The 25,044-nt window shown below is 48.3% G+C and overlaps 1 protein-coding gene across 2 annotated transcripts; it reads right to left on the bottom strand.

Moving 5' to 3' along the window:
* Positions 1-1,071: 1,071 nt before the first annotated feature.
* Positions 1,072-25,044, bottom strand: NDE1 (nudE neurodevelopment protein 1). 2 transcript variants are annotated; one of them, XM_077275130.1, is made up of 9 exons: positions 24,920-25,044; positions 11,582-11,708; positions 11,346-11,499; positions 8,235-8,383; positions 5,252-5,388; positions 3,923-4,102; positions 3,324-3,427; positions 2,008-2,159; positions 1,072-1,270 (listed from the first exon to the last, which is right to left on the bottom strand). In XM_077275130.1, the coding sequence occupies exons 2-9, from the start codon at positions 11,665-11,667 to the stop codon at positions 1,177-1,179; spliced, it is 1,056 nt and encodes a 351-aa protein (XP_077131245.1). In that variant the 5' UTR covers positions 11,668-11,708; positions 24,920-25,044; the 3' UTR covers positions 1,072-1,176. The 2 variants fall into 2 exon arrangements, with proteins under 2 accessions (XP_077131245.1, XP_077131246.1); XM_077275131.1 differs by having other exon boundaries at positions 11,582-11,696; positions 24,920-25,005.

Genomic DNA, 25,044 nt, shown 5'->3' with positions numbered 1-25,044 from the left:
CTCAGTGCACCCCCTCCGTTTGCATTTTGGGGGACTTACCATTTGACAGTGCTCACTTGCCCGCGGCGAGCTGAACTTTGCCCGCGTGTTTGAGCCCAACCACATGCACACACCGTCAGGGCAAGTGAGTGCGTCCTCCTCCCTGCGGTCGCCGCTTGCCACACTGATACAGCCGAAAGTATAATGAGCGGCTTCAGAGAAGAGGCAGGTAGTCAGAAGAACGCGCCGACCCCCCACACAATCTGCATGACATACTGATGCTATGAGTGCGTGGCCAGAGATGGCCAGAGATGAGTTCAGGCAGAGCTTGCATTTGCTAAGCAATTCCAGCGATGTGTCACTTAATGGGCTGCTTGCTATCATTTTGATGAAACCATTGTTTTTTCTGACTACTGCAGAGCTCGGTAGAAACACGCTGATTGGCAACTTTCTGCCTATGCACAGCGTACACAGAAAGCTGCCAATCAGTGGTGGAGGCGGGGCTATACAGAGCTCGTGAATATGGAGGACTACCTGGCAGTAGGTTTACTAGCCCTCTAATGATCTCCTGCTTATAATTCGGTGATTTTAGAAAAACTACACTAAGCAGCCCAGGCTGGAATCAGGTTCTCTATCACTACATCATGGTAAACTCAGATTAGGTGGTAAAAGCCTTTGATAAGCATTTTGGGGGCTGATAGACTCCCTTTATCATGTGACCAGTGGTCAATTAGAATAAATGGATGGAAATGCTTGAATTACTACTGAGAGCTGCAGCAACTCCGATCACCAAGCCCCCATCATTCTGCTCCCTGACGAGTTCCCAAGGATTGGACCACCAGTGATCACACATACACAGCTATCCAGAAAACCCTCAACATGACCTTCCATGCATGTTCAATCCAACAGCGCCCTCATCTCCTAGAAGAAGCCACCGTTTAGTCACATACTTGATTCCATCTTCCTGAAGAACAATAAGCCTTAACAGAGAAAAATGCCCAAGGAAAATGAGGAGGGATCTGAGGCATCACAGTGCTCGACCACCATAAAAGGTCCCATGAAGTTATGGAGTGAGGTGCCTTCACGATCAGCTGAGGTCTTCATTAAATCTTTTACTCACACAGTCCAGATTAATTTCTTGTCAGGATTAAAATACCACTAAAAATCAATAAGTTAAATTCTCTATGGCTGCAGTCTCTACAGTATCATCTTGACTATTCCCTGAGGCGAGTGCATGGACTGGACAGGTACATTTTGGGACATGGATCCAAACTCCAATCGTTTAATGAACCTGCGGAAAGAAAAATAAATGAGATGTTAAGGGAAATAAAACATATTCAAAAATACACCTAAAATAAATATCACCCCAGAAGCAGGCATTTCATGCCTTAAAGGGACAGAAATATTAATTTTAATATATATCCAATGAGCCATAACTTTTTACTGTTTCTGATAACTGATCACTGATCTGATCACTACTTTTATATTGACGACCTATCCTAGGGATGGATAAGTCATCAATACCAGATCGTGGGGGTGGATGATGTCCAGCAGCGTCACGGATCAGCTCCAGCTGTACACCCACTGGGTGCTGCTGAAAATAGAATGAAACGTGTCAATTGACCTATGATCTGCCGGACATATTGCCCCTGTGACAAAAGGCATTCCTGCCAGTGCCCCCTTTGCTTTATCAATAGGGCAGTAATACCAGCAGATCAATCTATGGAAATGATATGGTATTTCCTTGGGTGCAAGTGACACTGATTATCCAAAAGTAGGAAAGTAATAAAAAAAAAAAATAAAAAATTAATATGTTGACAAGTTTTAAACACTTTTCAGTCTATAAATGTATAGACTGGTTTACAACGTCCTTGTTGAAGCAAACGGGGCAGAACAGTGCCATAAAATGGCGGCGTTTCTAACACAAAGAATAGATTTTTTTTCAATTCTGGATAACGCCTTAAATGTGAATGGCTATAATGGAGAAAAATGTTCTTCTTCCCACATATTATATACAATGACACCTACCCCTTCTCCCCAGGGCTCATGATGGGCGTGCTGAGCCTGTTTTCACTGAAGTCTCTAGTATTGTTTACATGAGCCAACAACGGTGCCACTGCCCGATTAGGAGACTGTTCATATACAAAATGTTTGCAAGATGCCAGCTTAGACTCCAATGCCTGTGGATAGAAAATGTGAGCATTCAAACGTCCATAATAAATAAAATACACTGGTGAAAGGCGGACGATGGCGACGTGAAAGGCAGACGCGGGCGAGGTGAAAGGCGGGCGAGGTGAAAGGCGGGGGAGGTGAAAGGCAGACGAGGTGAAAGGCCGGGCGAGGTGAAAGGCCGGGCGAGGGGAAAGGCCGGGCGAGGGGAAAGGCCGGGCGAGGGGAAAGGCCGGGCGAGGGGAAAGGCCGGGCGAGGGGAAAGGCCGGGCGAGGGGAAAGGCCGGGCGAGGGGAAAGGCCGGGCGAGGGGAAAGGCCGGGCGAGGGGAAAGGCCGGGCGAGGGGAAAGGCCGGGCGAGGTGAAAGGCAGACGAGGTGAAAGGCAGACGAGGGCGAGGTGAAAGGCGGGCAAGGTGAAAGGCGGACGAGGTGAAAGGCCGGGCGAGGTGAAAGGCCGGGCGAGGTGAAAGGCCGGGCGAGGGGAAAGGCCGGGCGAGGGGAAAGGCCGGGCGAGGGGAAAGGCCGGGCGAGGGGAAAGGCCGGGCGAGGTGAAAGGCGGGCGAGGTGAAAGGCCGGGCGAGGTGAAAGGCCGGGCGAGGTGAAAGGCCGGGCGAGGTGAAAGGCAGACGAGGTGAAAGGCAGACGAGGGCGAGGTGAAAGGCGGGCAAGGTGAAAGGCGGACGAGGTGAAAGGCGGACGAGGTGAAAGGCGGACGAGGGCAAGGTGAAAGGCGGACGAGGGCGAGGTGAAAGGCAGACGAGGGCGAGGTGAAAGGCAGACGAGGGCGAGGTGAAAGGCGGACGAGGGCGAGGTGAAAGGCAGACGAGGGCGAGGTGAAAGGCTTCATATATAGTGTGCAAGGACGTGGCACAAATCAGAATATTTTTCTTTGTATGAACAAAGCAAAAAGGTGCAGATTTGTCAAAGAGCTGTACCTGGTACTGAAACATGCACATTAATGGAGCAGAGCTGAAATATCAGCTACAGCCCATGACAAGGGTGGTGCCGTTTAAAAAAAACAAACAAAAAACAAGTAGACCCTTGTTTGTAATTCTAAACAATTCCTTTAAAAGGTTACTCATTAACAACTTAACTGCGTGCTTGGAGGACCACATCTCTACAGTTGAACTTTGTAATAAACAGAAATAGGCTTTAAATAAGAGCGTAAGCTTACCCCAACTTTTCTAAGAAGATCCCCTACAATGTTCAATGCAGATATCCTTGCTGATGGCGTGAGTGGAGTGCCCATTGGTGTACCTCCGTAACCATCATCAAAACCTGGAATTGAAGAAGTTAGTTAATGTGTGACGTCAATGGTTTTACAATTATGATCATTAGCTAAAAACCTCGATATTTCCTGATGACAAGGAGACAAAAAAGGTATGAACCATTGCAGACAATCACATTGCCCCTTTATTATCCAAAAGACCTTTGTAAAATATGGTAATGTGATCGGCGGCAGCTTCTCCACTTTTCACTTACAGTAAATCTGATAACTATCCATTACATTTATACATTTGAAGCATTTACCATATGCACATTTGCATATATGATAATCCTTCAAATGGGAACTAACGATCGGGCAAGTTGAAATTGGAGAAATCGGTGAAAAGTCAGGATGACCTCAAACACATTAGACCAGAAATTAGAGGGCTCCTCCATCCAAGAACTTGAGCTGTGATGCATTATGGCTTGCTCTCGAGGATCACTACTCCGCAGGAACAAATTCCCTAGAATGAGGCCATGATGGCGGGTGCGCCTAGTTCAACTTACTTTTTCTGATTTGCATTGGAGCGCTCAGACCAGTGATCGACCCCCTGTGACACCCAGGAGTTGACGGTACAGACATGGAAGCTTGGACGGCCGTGTCTATGCGTTCCCTTTCCTGGAGAGCACTGGTGCTACGTTTAATTATCTCCTGCTTCTGCTGAACGGCTAGCTCTTGTCGCAAGTCTAAAAGTCATAGGAAGAGAAGATGAGGAAGTATTCTCCCATAGCCAAAAGACATGGACATAACACATCTTAATTAAAGGGGTTATGCATTGAAAAGTAGGAAAGCTTTGACGGTTCCCCAATGTTTGATTACAAGTAGCCGGCATGTGAACGCTGGAACCAATAAGTGACCAAAGTAGTCATATGTCCTAGTACTGGCATCTCTGATGAGCAACTGGGGCCATGAAACTAAACAGCTCAGGAGCTCATTATATCTGCCAGCTTTGTTCTTATTGGAGAATGTCTTTTTCGCCATATACTAAAACAATATAGGACTGCGGTATATAAAACAAATGATCAAGACAGGTCGGCTAAGGGGCAAAAAAAAAAAAAAAATTCTAAATGCGAGCAAAAATTGAAAAATTTGACTTGCCATCTTCTCCCCCAATTGATAAAAAAATAAAACATAGCTGGTCTTGTGATATCTATAAATGTTCAATCAACATATAACGTCAACTAACCTGAAAAAAGTAATAATAAAAAAAGAAATATAAAACATTTTTTGGGGTAGCTACACTTCCCTAAAAACTGCAATTAATTTTTTTTTTTTTTTTAAAAACTCTCCTCCCCCCCCCCCCCCCAAAAAAAAGCCCTTGTTTGGGGGTGGGGGGAGAAGTTACTGTGAAAATAGCAGAACAGATTTTTTTTTTATTTTTTTTTTAAACTACGGTAAATACATTTTACCACAACAAACCACGATTGCCATCACCGTAAGGCATGGAGAATCGCGTTACCATATCATTTTTACAGCAAAATAAAGAAACAATCTCCCTCCTCCTAAACAAAAAATGCCAGAATTTAGATCTTTCCGACGTTTCGGCGCATTTCAATTTTTGTCCCCTATTTTCCAATATGGGAAACAGAATGGTGCCGTTCAAAACTCCAAGTAATGCCACAAAGAACGAGTCCTCGTCGCCACATTGGCTCCAAATTAAATCGTTATTGCTCTTGGAAGAAGGGAGAGTAAGGATATAAATGCAAAATAAATAAATTACAATAAATTTAATCGCCCAGCCATGAATGGGTTAAACAAGCACCAAAGGAAACGGTAAGTGCGCCAGCACTGGATCGTCAGAGGTCCCAAGAATGCACTGTGGAGTAACCGCTTACCTCGCGTTTCATCCTTTAGCCTCTGGATACACTCAAGATCATTTTCCTTCTCATCAAGTTCACTTTCAAGAAATGCGTTTCTCTCAATTGCTTGATTTAAGCGAAGCTCAAAATCCTCCAAGGAAATGATGGTGGCTCTGTGGAAAATAGCAGGTAAAGGAGGCAGAGTGAGCACCAGACCAGAAGAAGTGGAAAATGTCAGAATAAAGCATCCAGATGGGAAGATATCACAGTGATACAAGGGTCCTTCCTTTTATATTTTGAGTATTTAAAATAAAAAAAAAAGGCAGGGATGCAGATCTTCTAGGCTAACCTCTGTAGAGGAACAGACGCTGAGCATTTTCAAGACTAGCTCAAGAAAATATTCATATAGAATTCTACAGCCTGACATGGATTTTACAGTTTGCTCAACATTTACAAAAACCTGTGAAATTTGGGAAGAATATAGTCTGGTCAGACGAGACCAAAACCAAACTCTTACGATGCCATAATACACACCATGTTTGGAGGCCAAAAGGCACTACATATCACCCCAAAAACACCATACCAACAGTGAAGCTTGGAGGTGGGAACATCATGGTATAGGGCTGTTTTTCAGTATACGGCACTGGCGTCATATAATTGAAGGAAGGATGAATGGACAAATGTACTGAGACATTCTTGATAAAAAATCTGCTGCTATCTACCAGGAAGAAAAAGATGAAACAAAGGTGGACATTTCAGCAAGACAATAATACCAAACACACGGCCAAGGAAAGGCTCAACTGGTTTCTGAGAAAGAAACTAAAGCCCACGGACATTAAGGATTTGAAGAGCGCCGAGTGGAAGAATGGGCCAAAATCACACCTGAGCAAAGCCGGTGACTAGTTTCTCCATACAGGAGGTGTCTTGAAGCGGCCATCACCGACAAAGGCTTTTGTACACAGTATTACCGTATATACTCGAGTATAAGCCGAGATTTTCAGCCCAAATTTTTGGGCTGAAAGTGCCCCCTCGGCTTATACTCGAGTCATGATCGGTGGTGGGGTCGGCGGGTGAGCACGGTCATATACTTACCTGCTTCCGGGGGTCCTGGCGCTCCCCCTGCACGTCCCACTGTCTCCGGGTGCCGCAGCCTCTTCCCCTGAGCGGTCACGTGGGACCGCTCATTAGAGAAATGAATAGGCTGCTCCACCCCCCCATAGGGGCGGAGCCGCATATTCATTTCTCTAATGAAGCGGTGCCGGTGACAGCTGACAGAGAAAGAGGCTGCGGCACCGAAGACCAGCTGTCCGGGGGAAGGAGCGGGACGCCGGGAGCAGGTAAGTATCGCATAGTCACCTGTCCTCGTTCCACACGCCGGGCGCTGTCTCCATCTTCCCGGCGTCTCTGCACTGACTGTTCAGGCAGAGGGCGCGATGACGCATATAGTGTGCGCGCCGCCCTCTGCCTGATCAGTCAGTGCAGAGAGACGCCGGGAAGATGGCGCCGAGGAGCTGCAAGCAAGACAGGTGAGTATGAGTTTTATTTTGTTTATTGCAGCAGCACAGATTTATGTGGAGCATCTATGGGGCAACAGTGCAGAGCACTATATGGCAGAGCTATGGGGCAACGGTGCAGAGCACTATATGGCAGAGCTATGGGGCAACGGTGCAGAGCACTATATGGCACAGCTATGGGGCAACGGTGCAGAGCACTATATGGCACAGCTATGGGGCAACGGTGCAGAGCACTATATGGCACAGCTATGGGGCAACGGTGCAGAGCACTATATGGCAGAGCTATGGGGCAATGGTGCAGAGCACTATATGGCACAGCTATGGGGCAACGGTGCAGAGCACTATATGGCAGAGCTATGGGGCAATGGTGCAGAGCACTATATGGCAGAGCTATGGGGCTACAGTGCAGAGCACTATATGGCAGAGCTATGGGGCAATGGTGCAGAGCACTATATGGCACAGCTATGGGGCAATGGTGCAGAGCACTATATGGCAGAGCTATGGGGCAATGGTGCAGAGCACTATATGGCAGAGCTATGGGGCTACAGTGCAGAGCACTATATGGCAGAGCTATGGGGCAATGGTGCAGAGCACTATATGGCAGAGCTATGGGGCAATGGTGCAGAGCACTATATGGCAGAGCTATGGGGCAATGGTGCAGAGCACTATATGGCACAGCTATGGGGGAAAGGTGCAGAGCACTATATGGCACAGCTATGGGGCAACGGTGCAGAGCATTGTATATATGGCACAGCTTTATGTGGAGTATCTATGGGGCCATAATGAACGGTGCAGAGCATTCTATATGGCACAGCTTTATGTGGAGTATCTATGGGGCCATAATGAACGGTATGGAGTATCTATTTCTAATTTTGAAATTCACCGGTACCTGCTGCATTTTCCACCCTAGGCTTATACTCGAGTCAATAAGTTTTCCCAGTTTTTTGTGGCAAAATTAGGGGGGTCGGCTTATACTCGGGTCGGCTTATACTCGAGTATATACGGTAATTACATTTCAGTAAGCGTGTTCCCTATGTCACTTATTACGCATAATTTAAATTTATGGTCATCTATGGGTTGATTTCTTTGCCTGTGTGGATTGAATGGGTTGTTACCAGCATCTAGTGAGAATTTCATGTCAATAGCACCTTTAGAAATATATTTTACTTACAAAATCGGTGACGTGTCCAATACTTATTTCACCCACTGAGTATATAAATGAATTAAAGTTATACCTGTTAACCAAACCTATAGTGAAAGTATCTAAAGCATGTCTAGTCCTGATGACGTCAAATTCCCCAACCTGAGGTTAAGCTCGGACACTTTTTGCTCTTTTTTTGTTTTTTACAACAGCTGCTAATTTGCTTTATAAAAAAAAAAAAAAAAAAAAGTTTTGGATTCTGGAAACTTTCTTTTAAATTTTAATTAGAATTGCTAACAGGAAAAATTGTGGCAGATGACAACCAATCATTTTATCAATAATGGTAAAGGTAAGGACTACTAACCTCTTTGCTCTCTCCAAGTCATCATTCGCTTGCTCCAGTTCTCGGATGTACTTCTGCAGTTGATCTCGGACCGCTCTGGTTTGGGAAAGTTCGTTTTCCAGTGTACAGATCTGCGTGTAACTTGATGCATGGTGCTCCTCATACTTTCCCTGATGAGAAAATTATAAAATATATATATATATATTTTTTTTTTTATTTTTTTTTTTCAGCTCCATAATTTGTAATAAGTGCATATCCCCGTCTGCATTGTGCCAGGCACTTCATTGGCAGTTGAGCTGCAGCATGTGAGAATGGATATGAGTGCTTCACCGACTCGATGTTTATAACCATCCTTAGTGTTATCAATATATGTTTTTTCGACAGAAGCAATTTTTGTGCCATTTTTTCATATATCATGTGATTGTGTGGTTCTAGGAATCTCCTTTGAAAATCACAATGTATAAAGGAGAAAAATGCCACAAAAATACATTTCACTTTACCACAAAGTACTTTTAAAATATAGCAAAAAAAAAAACCCAAAGAAAACAACCACCGAACAAATCTGTAGATTTGCGAGACTCTGGTCTAACAGCAACATCAGAAGTCCATAGTTGCCGGACCAGAGCCCTTTGTCTCATCAAATTAGTAGGCCCGATACATGGCCACTGAACCAGGGTACCGCCAATCATTTTGCTGAAATCTAAAAATCAGACTTAAAAAAAGCCAGTAATCTGGAGGTAAAAAGATTTGAAAAGCAGCATAATACGGAGGCAATTTGAGACAGTGCTATAGTTTTGTGACTTTTTGCGTTTTCCACCATTTCTGGCTAGCTCCTGCAGTGGGCAGAGCTGCGGTGGGACACAAGCATAGCAACCGCCACTCATTAAATACATAAGTGGTGGCGTTCCCTACGGCACAAATCTTACTCCAGCAGGGACTGGAGTAGGACCTGTGGTGAAGCACACACCACTCGCCTGGTTTATGAAGAGGCTTTCACCTCTTCTGGAGTCAGATGCCCCCGATTCATGAACAGTGGTTCACGCCGGTCTTGATGAATCCGGCTGTGTGTGAATCCAACTTTATTGCTTGGACAACCCGTTCTGAATCCCCCCCCACTAAAATAGCACCACTTATTCTCACCTCCGGTGTTGCTCCAGCAGTGTCGGCACCGACTCTCCCAGGGCTCGCATGACATTGTTGTGTCACGCGATCCCTGCGGACAATCAGCGCTGGCTTCACCGCCCCCAGCCCACCTCGTTCGCGCAACTTAAGACATCTGGAGGAAGTGGAATCTGCTGCTGCTCACTCCCACAATGACATGGGTGAGAAACGGGAGTCAAAGTCTCTTTAGCGCTTTCCCTCCACACAGCCTACACTACAGCGACCAGGCTCCAAGCGGTCAGCCCCCCACTGACTCACCCAGGGGTATGCTGTCAACTGACGGAAAGCACAGGAGGTGTTCATGGAATATACAGGAGTGGAATATTAAGCATAGACGTTCCGTGCCGTCACATAAAACGCACTTCTTTTAAACTATAACAATACAATGTACAATTAACCCTTTAAACGGGTGTATGGGGACAGAGCAGTGTCATTAGATTTGGGCTTTATATAAGAACTCTTATCTGGCTCATGGATTTATCCTCTCTGTAACAAGGATTAAGCATGCAGCGGAGATCCGAGCTACACCGCGTTACTGCCTGGTGCCAGCTGGTGCCACCCGGGATGGAGGCGCTGCCGCACAGTACCCTTTTGTCAAGGAGATTTGTGAAGCCTTGTGCATTTACAATTTGCATCGGACACAGAAAATTGCTTTATGTCAAGGCTACATTCATGTTTAGAACAATTAAAATTTTCCCAAATGCATCCAAAAAAACCCAAAAAAACAAACACATTTGCAAAAACTGGGGATTTAACTCTATTTCAGCGCTGGAAAAACTAGGTTAAGACTTGGGGTAGAGCCTTTTTAAATTTCCCAACGTGAATAAACAGGGAGGAATCTAATGCCGCAGCCAGTGGCGTAACGATCATGGTCGCATCATGGGTCCATAGAATCAGGAGGATCAGCGTCGTTTTCAGCCGAGTGTGCACCCCTGGATAAATATTCAGCTAAAATCTATGCAGTGCAGAGAGACGTCGGCTCCCTGCACTGCAATCACTGCCGGCCAGTCAGGGGATGGCAGCTGACATCAATGTGCCCATCGCACATGGCATCCCTGCACTGGCTATGAAGAAAAGCGTCAAGACGGGAAACATCATTACAGAATGGAGGCGCAGGATGGGGGGGGACATCATTACAGAATGGAGGCGCAGGACGGGGACATCATTACAGGACGGGGGGACATCATTACAGAATGGAGGCGCAGGACGGGGGAACATCATTACAGAATGGAGGCGCAGGACGGGGACATCATTACAGGACGGGGGGACATCATTACAGAATGGAGGCGCAGGACGGGGACATCATTACAGGACGGGGGGACATCATTACAGAATGGAGGCGCAGGACGGGGGGACATCATTACAGAATGGAGGCGCAGGACGGGGGGACATCATTACAGAATGGAGGCGCAGGACGGGGGGAAATCATTACAGAATGGGGACAAGGATGGAGGAAAATATTACAGTGTATCTGAACAGCAAGCTCTTGGGGGCTCATAGGACTCTGGTTCTGCCACTGGCTGCGGCGGTTTCAGAGAAAATGTGCAGCCAAGTTCTTATAAATGTAATGACAGGTTCCCTTTAAAGAGAACCCGTCAGCACAATTTTACATGGAACTAGAGCAATGGCTTTACAGGGGCTTATTCCCCCAATAAAGAGGATACTATTTTGCACAGATATAATGTGCCAATCATGAGAACTCTAGAGTAAAAGAGCCAAATGCAAATCAGGCTGGACATGCACTAGGGGACCTGACAGTGCACTTTCAAAAAAATCAACACGCCCCCAGTGCACTCCCAACCCGATTTGCATGTGGCTTCTATACGAGATTACCTGTATATTGGATCTGTGTAAAAACAAAATATCATAAATCCATGTATGGACTTGACCTAAGATGATATTCCAGGACAATGATATCCATAGACCTGACCCAACAGACAATTCTCAGTAAAGTGGAGATGCTCTTCTCACCCTGATGGTTTCAAGTTCCATCCGTAATTTATTATTCTGGTTCAGGAGGTCTCGGTTCCTGCTCTCCATCTGGTGGAGTTGGGTTTCCAGCTCGGCCTCATATTCACGACTTGCTACTTGGAATTCCTCAAGTTCTTCCTGAGCTTCCTCTGAACTAAAGCACAAAACAAAATCTACGCGTCCATCAACCTATCAGGGAGCCAGCGATCGATACGTCCGGGGCGGAAGCCACTTACCATTTCTTATATTTCACGGTCAGATCTTTCCAATATTCTTTCTCTTCTTCCACAGAATTAAAGGTCTTTCTCTCCAATTCATTCATGGTGTCGATTTCATCAGCACATCCTAAACCTGAAACAACTCCTATTTAGGAAAAAATAAGTTTTGAATTTTTATCTTCATTAGTTCATTTTTGTATAGCTTCCTAAAGTTTTGATGAAGCCTGAATTTTGGGCTTGTATGATAAAAAACGTAAAGTCATATCTCAAGCTAGAAAGAGATGGGAGAGAGACCACCTTGTTCAGAATTGTTCGGCCATTAATTTGATATGTCACAAGACTGTTGTTGATACTTTGTTTTTGAGGAGTCAAATTCTAAATTTTGATGGCCGATTTCAGGAAAACTATATGTTATAAATGTGCCAAAAAAAAATGCATGTGTGTTGCTTGTGTTCTTGGTTACATTTGTTCAGGGATTCAAGTTGGGATCTCGGTAGGATCATATTTCGAAGCTTGATTTTCTAAACACAGTCTCATCCTAACCATACATATGTTTAATGTTAAATTAAAAGAATATTTTTAATATGTAACATTTTATTATTACATCGCTAGACATGTCTTTTTCCGAGTTTTTAAAAAAGAATAGTATAGTGAAATCATTAAGCAATAAAATAAAATATGAGCTAGTCTTAAACAATTAACAGTAAGGGATGTGCCCATGATCAGGAACTGCTGTGGGATGACGCTGGGCACTTGTGCGGCGTCCAAAGGTTACAGCACAGTGGATGGGATTTCTAGAAAGCCCATGTCCACTATGTGACCATAGACGCCCGTAGATCACCTGTGGAGACGGACATGCAGCTCGTCTTTCCAGACCGCAGCATGTCAGAGACCCACTGTTCATAAGTTATACCATCTACCATGGCCTCTTCAAAATGATTTTGTATTTTTCCTTGGAGAGCCATTACTGGAAGACATTTTTTGCAGATATTTAGGTACCGTAACAGTTTGAACTCTTTTCTGGACACATACGGTACCATGTAACTACCAAAGGTGGACTCACCAATCTCAATATATTTCACCTTATCTCCTTCAATCATAAGCTTAGTGTTGTGATGTGCGGTATATACGCATACTGAGTGTGCACCACTACCACCACTGAGGGTGCACCACTACAGCCCCCTAGTTTGCATAATAAATATACTGCAATATGTATTGAAAAAAATAAATAAATAAAAAAAATTGCAGGCTGGCATGATCACATCTACAATATGCATTAAAAATTGTTTTATTTAGTGATATAAATTTATTCTCAAAAAAAAGAAAAAAAAGTTCTGTCCCAAAATGGCACAGGTGCAACCATCTTGGTGGAGCCAGTTTTTATTTTCCTCTAGCAAAATGGTGCCGGCATATAGGCTACTGTGCAGGCGCGGCCAGCGCCATTTTGAGACAATTTTATTTATTTTGTCAGATTAAATGTTTATCACTAAATAAAACAAATTTAATACATATTATAGATGCGATCATGCTGCAGTGCAGGCGCCTGATGAATGTGATTTTTTTCAATACATATAATATTCAGTATGTAAACTAGGCGGCAGGTCAGTGAGGGATCAGTGACCTGTCAGAAGCCATACACATAAATACCTAATCAGAGCAGCACATGAAGACCCCCACAGGCCGCCCCGATGCACGCGCATATCATTAACACAAAACTGAACATAAAGATTACACAACAACCACAAGACGGATTTCATCACCAGGTATCACTGTATTCAGTATAACGGCGCCGACCTGACACTGCCTGTAGGTTACTGTGCACAGTCCTGCTGACAGGTTCCCTTTAACAAAGATACTCTTGTGACATATCGGGTGACAGCCTGCACAGTACTGAGCGGTGTTTTTCCCGTACTTGAGTGAGTTATGAGGAGAAACGTAAGGCATGCAACGCAGAAAGTCAAATTTTTTTCAAAAGTTTGAAAATTAATTAAAGAACCGCCCAGAAACTAAAGTATATAGATTTTGCATTCTCTAACACGCTATTACCAGAGAACAAAATCTCAAAACAATAAAAAATATTGAGATAAATTGCATTGGTTCATTTGAAATGGAATAAGCCTGGTTGGGGCTGGCAGGCGGGTGATAATGGCAGCCATCCTCCAGCACGTGACCCCCACTATGCAGGTACGGGACCCCCGCTATCAGCTCCACTGACAATGCAGCACATGATGGACAAGTGACAAACTCCGCTATTGACCATGGTGGAAAGCGCTGCACCAACTTCTCATGTCAAATGTGACGGCGCGTCTAACTTTTTTTTTTTTTTTCTTAAAGGGAACCTGTCACCCACAAAATCGACGATGAGCTAAGCCCACCGGCATCAGGGGCTTATCTACAGCATTCTGTAATGCATTCTGTAATGCTGTAGATAAGCCCCAGATGTATCCTGAAAGATGAGAAAAAGAGGTTAGATTATACTCACCCAGGGGCGGTCCGGTCCGGGGCCTCCTTTCTTCTTACGATGACGTCCTCTTCTTGTCTTCACGCTCCTGCGCAGGCGTACTTTGTCTTCCCTGTTGAGGGCAGAGCAAAGTACTGCAGTGCGCAGGCGCTGGGCCTCTGACCTTTCCCGACACCTGCGCATTGCAGTACTTTGCTCTGCCCTCAACAGTGCAAACAAAGTACACCTGCGCCGGAGAGTGAAGACAAGAGGACATCATTGTAAGAAGATGGGAGGCCCCGGACCGCAACCCCCATCGGACCAGGACCGCCCGCCCAGGTGAGTATAATCTAACCTCTTTTTCTCATCTTTCAGGATACATCGGGGGCTTATCTACAGCATTACAGAATGCTGGGCTTAGCTCACCTTCGATTTTGGGGGTGACAGGTTCCCTTTAACTGAAATACATGAGGGTTAAAAATCATTTCTTTAATTGACTTTCCTTAAGACATTTTGGCCTCTTTGGCTTTTACAGTCTTTTCTTTCCCAGCACATAGAGAAACTTCGAAATTCAATAATCAAATCAGCTGCGACAAAGTCAGGAAAAGAGGAATAAAAGTTACAAAAGTGTCAGAAGGAGATCGCCTGGCACCGAGAGTGGAAAAGGAAAACAGTGGAAAACTTTAAAAAAAAAAAAAAAAAAATATATGATGCTAAATTTGTAGTTAAAAATATAAAAAAGGCCACAAGGAGAACAATCCCTTTAACAGTATATGAAAAAGGGGTGTAGCAATGGGGGGCAGTCACATAGGGGGGACATAGGTCACCAGTGCAGAAGAAGCAGCAGCATGTGTGGGTGGACTGGGACAGAACCTGCAGCAGGGGCCGCAAGCTCCAGGCTCCCCCTTGTGAACTGTCATAGTTATTACACTACACGGGGTTTCTGCCCCAGGTCTCTGGCGTACAGCAGGGCTTTAGAACTACAACCAGGGGCGCCACTATCATGGGGCAAGTTGAGCCCTTTGCTTCAGGCGGCAGTCGTCACTGAAAGACGGGGCGGCAGAGCGGCGGTCAGAACACCGGAGCCGACTCTCCATAATCCCTGACACTTGCAGTCACTAGCGCGCCCCTGCTCACAACCCACCAGCCGGTCATCCCTGCACCTTGGCTGCTCTGTGCAAACATAACCTGTGATGAGGTCACAGGAGGGGAGGAGTCAGAAGTCACATGATCGGGACCTCCATGGATGGCAGGACTCTGTGGTGGTTGCCATGGTAAGTGTGTGTGCGAGGTGTATGTAGCGTAGCCGTGTGTGTATGAGGTGTATGGAGTGGAGCCGGGTGTGTATGAGGTGTACGGAGCAGAGCCGTGTGTGTATGAGGTGTATGGAGTGGAGCCGGGTGTGTATGAGGTGTACGGAGCAGAGCCGTGTGTGTATGAGGTGTACAGAGCAGAGCCGTGTGTGTATGAGGTGTACAGAGCAGAGCTGCATGTGTATGAGGTGTACGGAGCGGAGCCGGGTGTGTATGAGGTGTACAGAGCAGAGCCGTGTGTGTATGAGGTGTACAGAGCAGAGCCGTGTGTGTATGAGGTGTACAGAGCAGAGCCGTGTGTGTATGAGGTGTATGGAGCAGAGCCGGGTGTGTACGAGGTGTACGGGGCAGAGCTGCATGTGTATGAGGTGTACGGAGCGGAGCCGGGTGCGTATTCATTGTACGGAGCTGAGCTGCATGTGTATGAGGTGTACGGAGCAGAGCCGGGTGTGTATGAGGTGTATGGAGCGGAGCCGGGTGTTTATGAGGTGTACGGAGCAGAGCCGTGTGTGTATGAGGTGTACGGAGCAGAGCCGTGTGTGTATGAGGTGTACGGAGCAGAGCCGTGTGTGTATGAGGTGTACGGAGCAGAGCCGTGTGTGTATGAGGTGTACGGAGCAGAGCCGTGTGTGTATGAGGTGTACGGAGCAGAGCCGTGTGTGTATGAGGTGTACGGAGCAGAGCCGTGTGTGTATGAGGTGTACGGAGCAGAGCCGTGTGTGTATGAGGTGTACGGAGCAGAGCCGTGTGTATGAGGTGTATGGAGCGGAGCCGGGTGTGTACGGAGCAGAGCTGCATGTGTATGAGGTGTACGGAGCGGAGCCGGGTGTGTATGAGGTGTACGGAGCTGAGCTGCATGTGTATGAGGTGTACGGAGCAGAGCCGTGTGTGTATGAGGTGTACAGAGCAGAGCCGTGTGTGTATGAGGTGTACAGAGCAGAGCCGTGTGTGTATGAGGTGTATGGAGCAGAGCCGGGTGTGTACGAGGTGTACGGGGCAGAGCTGCATGTGTATGAGGTGTACGGAGCGGAGCCGGGTGCGTATTCATTGTACGGAGCTGAGCTGCATGTGTATGAGGTGTACGGAGCAGAGCCGGGTGTGTATGAGGTGTATGGAGCGGAGCCGGGTGTGTATGAGGTGTACGGAGCAGAGCCGTGTGTGTATGAGGTGTACGGAGCAGAGCCGTGTGTGTATGAGGTGTACGGAGCAGAGCCGTGTGTGTATGAGGTGTACGGAGCAGAGCCGTGTGTGTATGAGGTGTACGGAGCAGAGCCGTGTGTGTATGAGGTGTACGGAGCAGAGCCGTGTGTATGAGGTGTATGGAGCGGAGCCGGGTGTGTATGAGGTGTACGGAGCAGAGCTGCATGTGTATGAGGTGTACGGAGCGGAGCCGGGTGTGTATGAGGTGTACGGAGCTGAGCTGCATGTGTATGAGGTGTACAGAGCGGAGCCGGGTGTGTATTCAGTGTACGGAGCAGAGCTGCATGTGTATGAAGTAAAGAGGAGTGGGTCAGAGACCCAAAAACGACCCAAAATTCACAAATACCAATATATAAAAAAGGAGATTTTTGTGTACTCACCGTAAAATCTTTTTCTCCGAGTCATCATTGGGGGACACAGGACGAATGGGTGTTATGCTGCTGCCACCAGGAGGACACTAAGTTAAACACACACAAAAGATTAACTCCTCCCCTGCAGTATACACCCACAGGCTGGACAATCCAGAGCCAGTTCGGTAACAAAGCAGTAGGAGTAAACCAGTTATCAAACAGAAAACATGTCATAGTCAAAACACAGACTGAAAAGAACAATTGAGCAAACTAGGCTAACAGGGAGGGTGCTGTGTCCCCCAATGATGACTCGGAGAAAAAGATTTTACGGTGAGTACACAAAAATCTCCTTTTCTCCTACGTATCATTGGGGGACACAGGACGAATGGGACGTCCCAAAGCAGTCCCTGGGTGGGTCACCAGAAGTTATAAATGCTGTGCGAGCCTACAACTACAGATGAGACACAGCCGCTTGTAGGATTCGCCTACCGACGGAAGCGTCTGCCGAAGCCTGAAAGTGCACATGGTAGTGTTTCGTGAACGTATGTAGACTGGACCATGTAGCAGCCTTGCAGACTTGTGCTGCCGATGCCTGGTGCCGGATGGCCCAGGACGCGCCGACTGACCGGGTAGAATGAGCCTTGATCCCCGGAGGTGCAGCGTGACCCTTGACACGGTAGGACTCTTGGATGGCGGAACGAATCCACTTGGCAATGGAGGCCTTGGAAGCGGGTAGTCCCTTCCGTGGCCCCTCCGGAAGAACAAACAAGGCATCTGATCTACGGAAAGACGCAGTCCTGGAGACATAACGTCTGAGACCCCTCACTAAGTCCAGAGTGTGGAGCGCCCTTTCCGTGGGGTGGGAAGGCGCAGGGCACAGTGAGGGAAGAACAATTTCCTCATTAAGATGGAAAGAGGAAACGACCTTCGGAAGAAAAGTCGGACATGTCCGCAGAACTACCTTATCCTGGTGGAAAACGAGGAAAGGAGGTCGGCACGACAGAGCTGCCAGCTCAGAGACACGTCGAATAGACGTGACAGCCACGAGGAAGACAATCTTCCAAGACAAGAACAGTAAAGACACCTCGTGCAAGGGCTCAAAAGGTGGCTCTTGAAGAGCACAGAGAACTAGGTTCAGGTCCCATGGTTCCAAAGGCATCTTGTAAGGCGGAACCATATGAGAAACCCCCTGGATAAAGGTCCTGACCTGCAATCTGTTTGCGATCCTTCTCTGAAAAAGGACCGAGAGAGCAGAAATTTGGCCCTTAAGAGAGCTGAGTGCAAGACCCAAGTCTACGCCTGATTGGAGGAATTCCAAAATGTGAGGAATAGAAAAACGGAGGGGGGAACGCCTCCGATCCCTGCACCAGGCGAAGTATGCCTTCCAAGCGCGGTGGTAGATGCGCATAGAAGAAGACTTGCGTGCACGGAGCATGGTAGATATCACCGTCTGAGACAACCCCTTCTGCCTCAGAACCCAGGACTCAACGGCCACGCCGTTAAACACAGGGCCTCTGAGTTCGGGTGGTAAATGGGCCCTTGAGACAGGAGGTCTGCGCGATTCGGCAGCCTCCAAGGTACGTCTGAGACCAGTTGAACCATCTCGGCATACCATGTCCTGCGTGGCCAATCCGGAGCGATGAGGATTACTGGAATCCGTTCTGCCCTGATCTTCCTGATAACCTTCCCCAGAAGGGGAATTGGGGGAAAGATGTATGGGAGACTGAAGCCCTGCCATGAGAGGACAAGAGCGTCGGCTCCGAAGGCTGAGGGGTCGTGAGACCTGGCCATGAAGACGGGAACCTGACAATTGAGGCGGGATGCCATTAGATCCACGTCCGGGGTCCCCCAACGAGAGCAGATCTGGTGAAAGACTGCGGGATGAAGAGACCACTCTCCGGGATCGAGGCTGTGGCGACTTAGAAAGTCCGCTTCCCAGTTTTCCACGCCTGGTATGAAAACTGCTGAGAGAATGGAATGATGTGCCTCGGCCCAACGGAGAATTAGCGTCACCTCGACCATGGCCGCCCTGCTGCGAGTGCCCCCTTGGCGGTTGACGTAGGCTACTGCAGTAGCGTTGTCGGACTGGACTCTTACCGCACGTCCGGAGAGGAACTGCTGAAAATGATGGAGGGCTAGTCTGATTGCCCGAATCTCTAAGATATTGATGGGTAGCTGGGACTCCTGCGGCGACCAGCGACCCTGGGTTGAGTGACGCTGGAACACTGCACCCCAGCCGAAGAGACTGGCGTCCGTTGTGACAACCAGCCAGTGCACCGGAAGGAAAGACTTCCCCCGAGTCAGGGAGGACCTCTCGGTCCACCACCTGAGGGATTGTCTGATTTGGCGAGAGAGAAGGAGACGGCGGTCGAGCGAGGCGGGATTCCTGTCCCATACTGCCAGAATGGCGTGTTGTAAGGGCCGGAGGTGAAAAACCGCAAAGGGCACTGCCTCCATTGCCGCCACCATCCTGCCGAGTACCCTCATGGAGAAGCGTAGGGAGTGAGAGCGAGGTTGAGCAAGCTTCCGGACCTCTCTCTGTAGAGTAGATACCTTTTCCGGAGGCAAGAGTACTAGACCCTGAGAGGAGTCTAAGATCATGCCCAGGTAGGGTATGGTTTGGGCCGGGACTGGGGAAGATTTTTTGAAATTGAGTTTCCAGCCCAGGCGTGAAAGAGTATTTATAGTGACATCTACCGCCTCTGAACAGGACCGGAAAGAGGGACCCTTTATAAGAATGTCGTCCAGGTAGGGCAACACCACTATGCCTCGAGCATGGAGAATGGCCACGGCAGCCGCCATGACCTTGGTGAACACCCGAGGAGCGGTGGCCAGCCCGAACGGTAGGGCGACAAACTGAAAATGGTGGCCCTGGACCGCGAAGCGGAGAAAGCGCTGATGAGACGGCAGAATGGGAATGTGCAGGTAAGCGTCTTGAACATCTAGAGATGCAAGAAACTCGCCCTCTTCCAGAGAGGCAATTACCGAGCGGAGGGACTCCATTCGGAATTGACGCACACGGACGTACCTGTTGAGGAGTTTGAGGTCCAATATCGGACGTACGGAGCCGTCCTTCTTTGGTACAATGAAAAGATTGGAATAAAAACCTTGGTACCTTTCGTCCTGAGGTACCGGGATGATGACCCCGTCGTCCCATAGCGATTTTATGGCCTGGAAATACTGACGGACCCTTGCTCTGGGAGGAGGGGACTGAAAGAAACGAGATGGGGGAAGAGAGACAAACTCTATCTTGTAACCGACGGATACCAGATCGCGGACCCATCGGTCGGGAACTACCGAGAGCCACGCGTCCCGAAAGAAGAGTAGGCGGCCGCCAACTCTGTCGGTGTCCTTTGGCGTCTGCCAAGAGTCATTGAGGAGGAGACCTGTTAGATCTGGACCCCCTGGACCCCTGTTGTCTGGGTCTGCCTCTCCAAGAGGGAGAAGGTTTGTAAGATGGCTGGGAGGTTCTGTCCTTGCGCTGACCTCTCCCGACGCCAGGTGGCGCGGAGGAAGGATTGGACCAGTTGGAACCGAAACGGAAATATCGGCCTCGGCCCTGTTGGTTGCGAAAGGGACGAAAGGTCCGTTGCTGGGGAAGGAATTTGCTCTTTCCCCCTGTGGAGTCTGCGATCATTTTATCTAGTTTGTCCCCAAACAGACGTTCACCCTGGTATGGAAGGGACGTGAGAGATTTTTTGGATCCTGAGTCCGCTTTCCAGTCCCTGAGCCAAAGGGATCTGCGGACCGTGACAGCATTGGCCGCTGCCTGTGAGGCACAGTTGGCCGCGTCTAAGGATGCGGAAACTACAAAGTCCCCCGCTCTGGCAATCTGAGTGGCCAGGTGAGAAACCTCAGGGGGTAAGTCGGCATGAAGTGCAGTAGAGGCTAAAGACTCGGCCCAATGGGACATGGCTTTTGCAACCCATGTGGCGGCAAAAGAAGGAAAGAGAGAAGCCGAGGAAGCTTCAAAAGCCGAGCGAGCCATCTGATCAATTTGTCTATCCGTGGGATGCTTGATGGACGCGCCCTCGGAGGAAGATAGAACCGCCTTTGTGGCTAGCCGCGACACTGGCGGGTCCACGGAGGGTGACTGAGACCACTCCTTAGCAAGGTCCTGAGCAAACGGATACTTCAATTGCATAGCCTTCTGACCTGAGAAGCGTTTATCCGGACGGACTCTATGGAGATCGACAATGTCCTTGAATTGAGGATGCGTGGGAAAAAACCTATGAGCCTTTGTAGTCCGCCCAAATGACACGGGATGAGCCGCCTTAGACGGGGCTTCCTCCTCTAACTGTAGAGTCTGACTTACAGAGTCTATGAGAGAATCAAGGGTCTCTTGGTCATGACGGTACTCTGGGGAACAGGACACGCTGGAAGCGTCGTCCAGAAAAGATTCCCTGCTATGATCTGGGGATGAGTGACGAGAGACTTCGCTCTCTGAACCAGAAGGCTGATCACGGACCGGAGATATTACCCTGGACCTCTTTCTATATGAGTGAGGGCTTCTGGAAACGGAACGACCTCTGGGCCGTGAGGGGTTCTTAGACCGCGTTACATCATCCTTGGAAGTACCCTGGGTAAGGGACGGCTCACGGAGGGACTGTATCGTCCTTTCCAAGGATGCCACAGATCGAGCAAGGGAGGACGCCCATGCGGGGGTACTAGGTTCAGTACATTCCGGGTCAGAGGCCGGATTATCCTGTGCCGCGGGCATTTCACAGGCAGAGCACAGCGGGGTGGTGTGACCTCGGGGCAGAGAAATCTTGCAGGAGGTGCACACAGCAAAAATAACAGAGTGGGTCTTTCCAGTCCGTTTTTGCCTAGACTGTGACATATTTGCTGTGGAGTGAGCGTACTGGCAGGGGAGAGAGGCAATCCTATTGGGTGCGTCTCACCTAGGATCCGCGGTGGCTTGGCAGGGAGATCCTGAAGCTTTCCTCCTGTCCTGAGCGCTGCGGTGCTGCAGAGCCGCCAGTGCACTTCCTGGTCCAAGATGGCCGCCGAGAAGTGAGAAGGGCGCTTCTCGGGAGCGAGAAGCGCCCAGGGAGGGGGCGTGTCGTGGGCGGGCGGCGGCATGCTTGTGGGCGGGCGCTGTAGTCCGACCCAGGCCTGGGAGCCGCCGAGCCCTCTCAGAAAGGAAACGCTGCCCAGCGGCTATAGAGCCGCACGCTGCCCCGCGGCTGCAGAGCCACCCGCTGCCCCGCGGCTGCAGAACCGCACGTTGCTCCGCGGCTGCAGAGCCGCACGCTGCCCCGCGGCTGCAGAGCCGCACATTGTCCCGCGGCTGCAGGGCCGCATTTAGAAGAGAGTAAGGGGGGCTCCCTGCTGCCAGCTGGTCGGTCCCCGCACTTACCTTGTGCGATGGGACCGATGCTCCATCCACCTTCACCATGATAGGGAGAGGGTGGAGAGCTACTGCCGCCATGTATCAGCCACTATATCAGTGGTGGTGCAGTGGGCGGCTGCGCGGACGCCCTGTCAATTTGTCCGGCTGTGCCCTGGCTCCAGGAGACTTAGGTGGATGATTAGTCCCCATGGTCGCCTGAGAAGGATGGAAGGAGATCGGGACGCTAGGGAACCGTCGCCACACTGAAAGGTGAGCCAGGGCTGGCATCCATCGTTGCGGGAAAGGATACAGGAGGAACGCTCCGTGTACTTGCCCGTTGTTGGTGCGGGAGAGATCAGAGCTAAAAATTTGCCTGTCGCTCCCTTCTTTCCGTTAAATCAAAACTAAAAATTGGTGGGGTCCTGAGGACCCAAGTGCCTCCTGAGACACTAAGTAAGAACTGGCTCTGGATTGTCCAGCCTGTGGGTGTATACTGCAGGGGAGGAGTTAATCTTTTGTGTGTGTTTAACTTAGTGTCCTCCTGGTGGCAGCAGCATAACACCCATTCGTCCTGTGTCCCCCAATGATACGTAGGAGAAATAGTCTTTATTAGAAAACATTTATTAAAATGAAAACAGGTAGGGGCATGGCGCTGCATGGCGCACAAAACACACCGCACAGTCATGTATAGCTACCAAGGGCGCACGGAACCGAGAAACCAAACATCCATAAACAAACTACAATTCAGCAGAGAACCATATATTCCCCGTAATGGGTAAGTTAGCATGTAATGTATAGTATAACATGCTACAAAATGGATGCACTATCTCAATGTAAATACCATAATATATAAGGAGTGCTCATTACTTCTAAATAGGATGCGAGACTTCCAGGGTCCGTGCGCCAACCCCGATGCGCGTTTCGGTAACACACCTTCCTCAGGGGGCACGGTTCCGTGCGCCCTTGGTAACTATACATGACTGTGCGGTGTTGTTTTGTGCGCCATGCCCCTACCTGTTTTCATTTTAAAAAATGTTTTCTAATAAAGACTATTTTTATATATTGGTATTTGTGAATTTTGGGTCGTTTTTGGGTCTCTGACCCACTCCTCTTTGTTAATATAATTAGCGACTAGTTTGTTCATTTAGTCCTCACGTTTATCAGCATAGCCATATTTTTCTTTATTGTATTAGGTTTTTTCTGGGGATATCTGTATTATGCTGTCTTTTGTCGTGTTCCTGTTTAAATGTGTATGAGGTGTACGGAGCGGAGCCGGGGTGTGTATGAGGTGTATGGAGCGGAGCCGCGTGAGTACGAAGTGGAGCCGTGAGTGCAAGGTGTACGGAGCGCAGCCGTGTGTGTAGGAGTAACTATGTGTGGCCATTATACAGTATGGAGCATCATGTTTGAGCATTATACAGTATGGAGCATCATGTGAGGCCATTATACAGTATGGAGCATTATGTGTGCCCATTATACAGTATGTAGCATCATGTGTGGCCATTATACAGTATGGAGCACTGTGTGGCCATTATACAGTATGGAGCATCATGTGTGGCCATTATACAGTATGGAGCACTGTGTGGCCATTATACAGTATGGAGCATCATGTGTGGTCATTATACAGTATGGAGCACTGTGTGGCCATTATACAGTATGGAGCATCATGTTTGAGCATTATACAGTATGGAGCATCATGTGCGGTCATTATACAGTATGGAGCATCATGTGTGGCCATTATACAGTATGGAGCACTGTGATGGCCATTATACAGTATGGAGCATCATGTGGGGTCATTATACAGTATGGAGCATTATGTGCGGTCATTATACAGTATGGAGCATCATGTGAGGCCATTATACAGTATGGAGCATCATGTGAGGCCATTATACAGTATGGAGCATCATGTGAGGCCGTTATACAGTATGGAGCATTATGTGTGCCCATTATACAGTATGGAGCATTATGTGTGGCCATTATACAGTATGGAGCATCATGTGAGGCCATTATACAGTATGGAGCATTATGTGTGCCCATTATACAGTATGGAGCATTATGTGTGCCCATTATACAGTATGGAGCATTATGTGTGCCCATTATACAGTATGGAGCATCATGTGTGGCCATTATACAGTATGGAGCATCATGTGTGGCCATTATACAGTATGGAGCATCATGTGTGGCCATTATACAGTATGGAGCACTGTGATGGCCATTATATTGTATGGAGTATCATGTGGGGCTCATACTGTATGGAGCAATATATGGGGCATGTTATTCTGTATGGGGCGCTGTGCGGTGCCCACAATACAGTATGGAGCAATATATGGGGATCATTATACTGTATGGAGCAATATATGGGACTCATTATTCTGTATGGAGCACTCTGTGGTGCCCAGAATACTGTATGGAGGGCTGTACTGTCTGATTTATGACCTATTGTAGAATGTACAATAGTTATCACTCATGTAATGTATGGGGGGACTGTATATGAGATGGGAGCCCTATAGGGGGGCTGTACTGTATATGTGTTTGGGGGGGGGGGGCGCCGTTTTGAAGTTCGCCTCAGGCAGCAGTGTGGCTAGGTTCACCCCTGACTACAACTCCCAGCATGCCCCATCATCCACTGCTAATGTTGAAGGCCGGTGATTACATGGCTGAGTTTAGGCATGTCACATCCCGGGACCGTCCGGTGCCGCCCATGTGCAGTGCCCGGCTTACCTATCACCGCGCCAGCCTCACGGACCGTCCGCCGCCGCCGCGCTCTACACTCCGACTGCAGACTGCTGCGAATATGAAACTCAAACTTCACTGCTCAGCCATTGGTTCGCTTACCACCCCCACGT

Source organism: Ranitomeya variabilis, chromosome 7, assembly GCF_051348905.1.
Source record: "Ranitomeya variabilis isolate aRanVar5 chromosome 7, aRanVar5.hap1, whole genome shotgun sequence".
Taxonomy (NCBI): domain Eukaryota; kingdom Metazoa; phylum Chordata; class Amphibia; order Anura; family Dendrobatidae; genus Ranitomeya; species Ranitomeya variabilis.
This window is presented reverse-complemented; position numbering and strand designations above follow the sequence as displayed.

Bases quoted from the DNA above. Each gene is read 5' to 3' on its own strand.
- NDE1 (XM_077275130.1), bottom strand. From the start codon at position 11,667: ATGAATGAATTGGAGAGAAAGACCTTTAATTCTGTGGAAGAAGAGAAA. The intron at 11,500-11,581 runs GTAAGTGGCTTC...TTTGTGCTTTAG, and splicing joins ACCGTGAAATATAAGAAATG to TTCAGAGGAAGCTCAGGAAG. The intron at 5,389-8,234 runs GTTAGTAGTCCT...TATTTTCCACAG, and splicing joins GACTTGGAGAGAGCAAAGAG to AGCCACCATCATTTCCTTGG.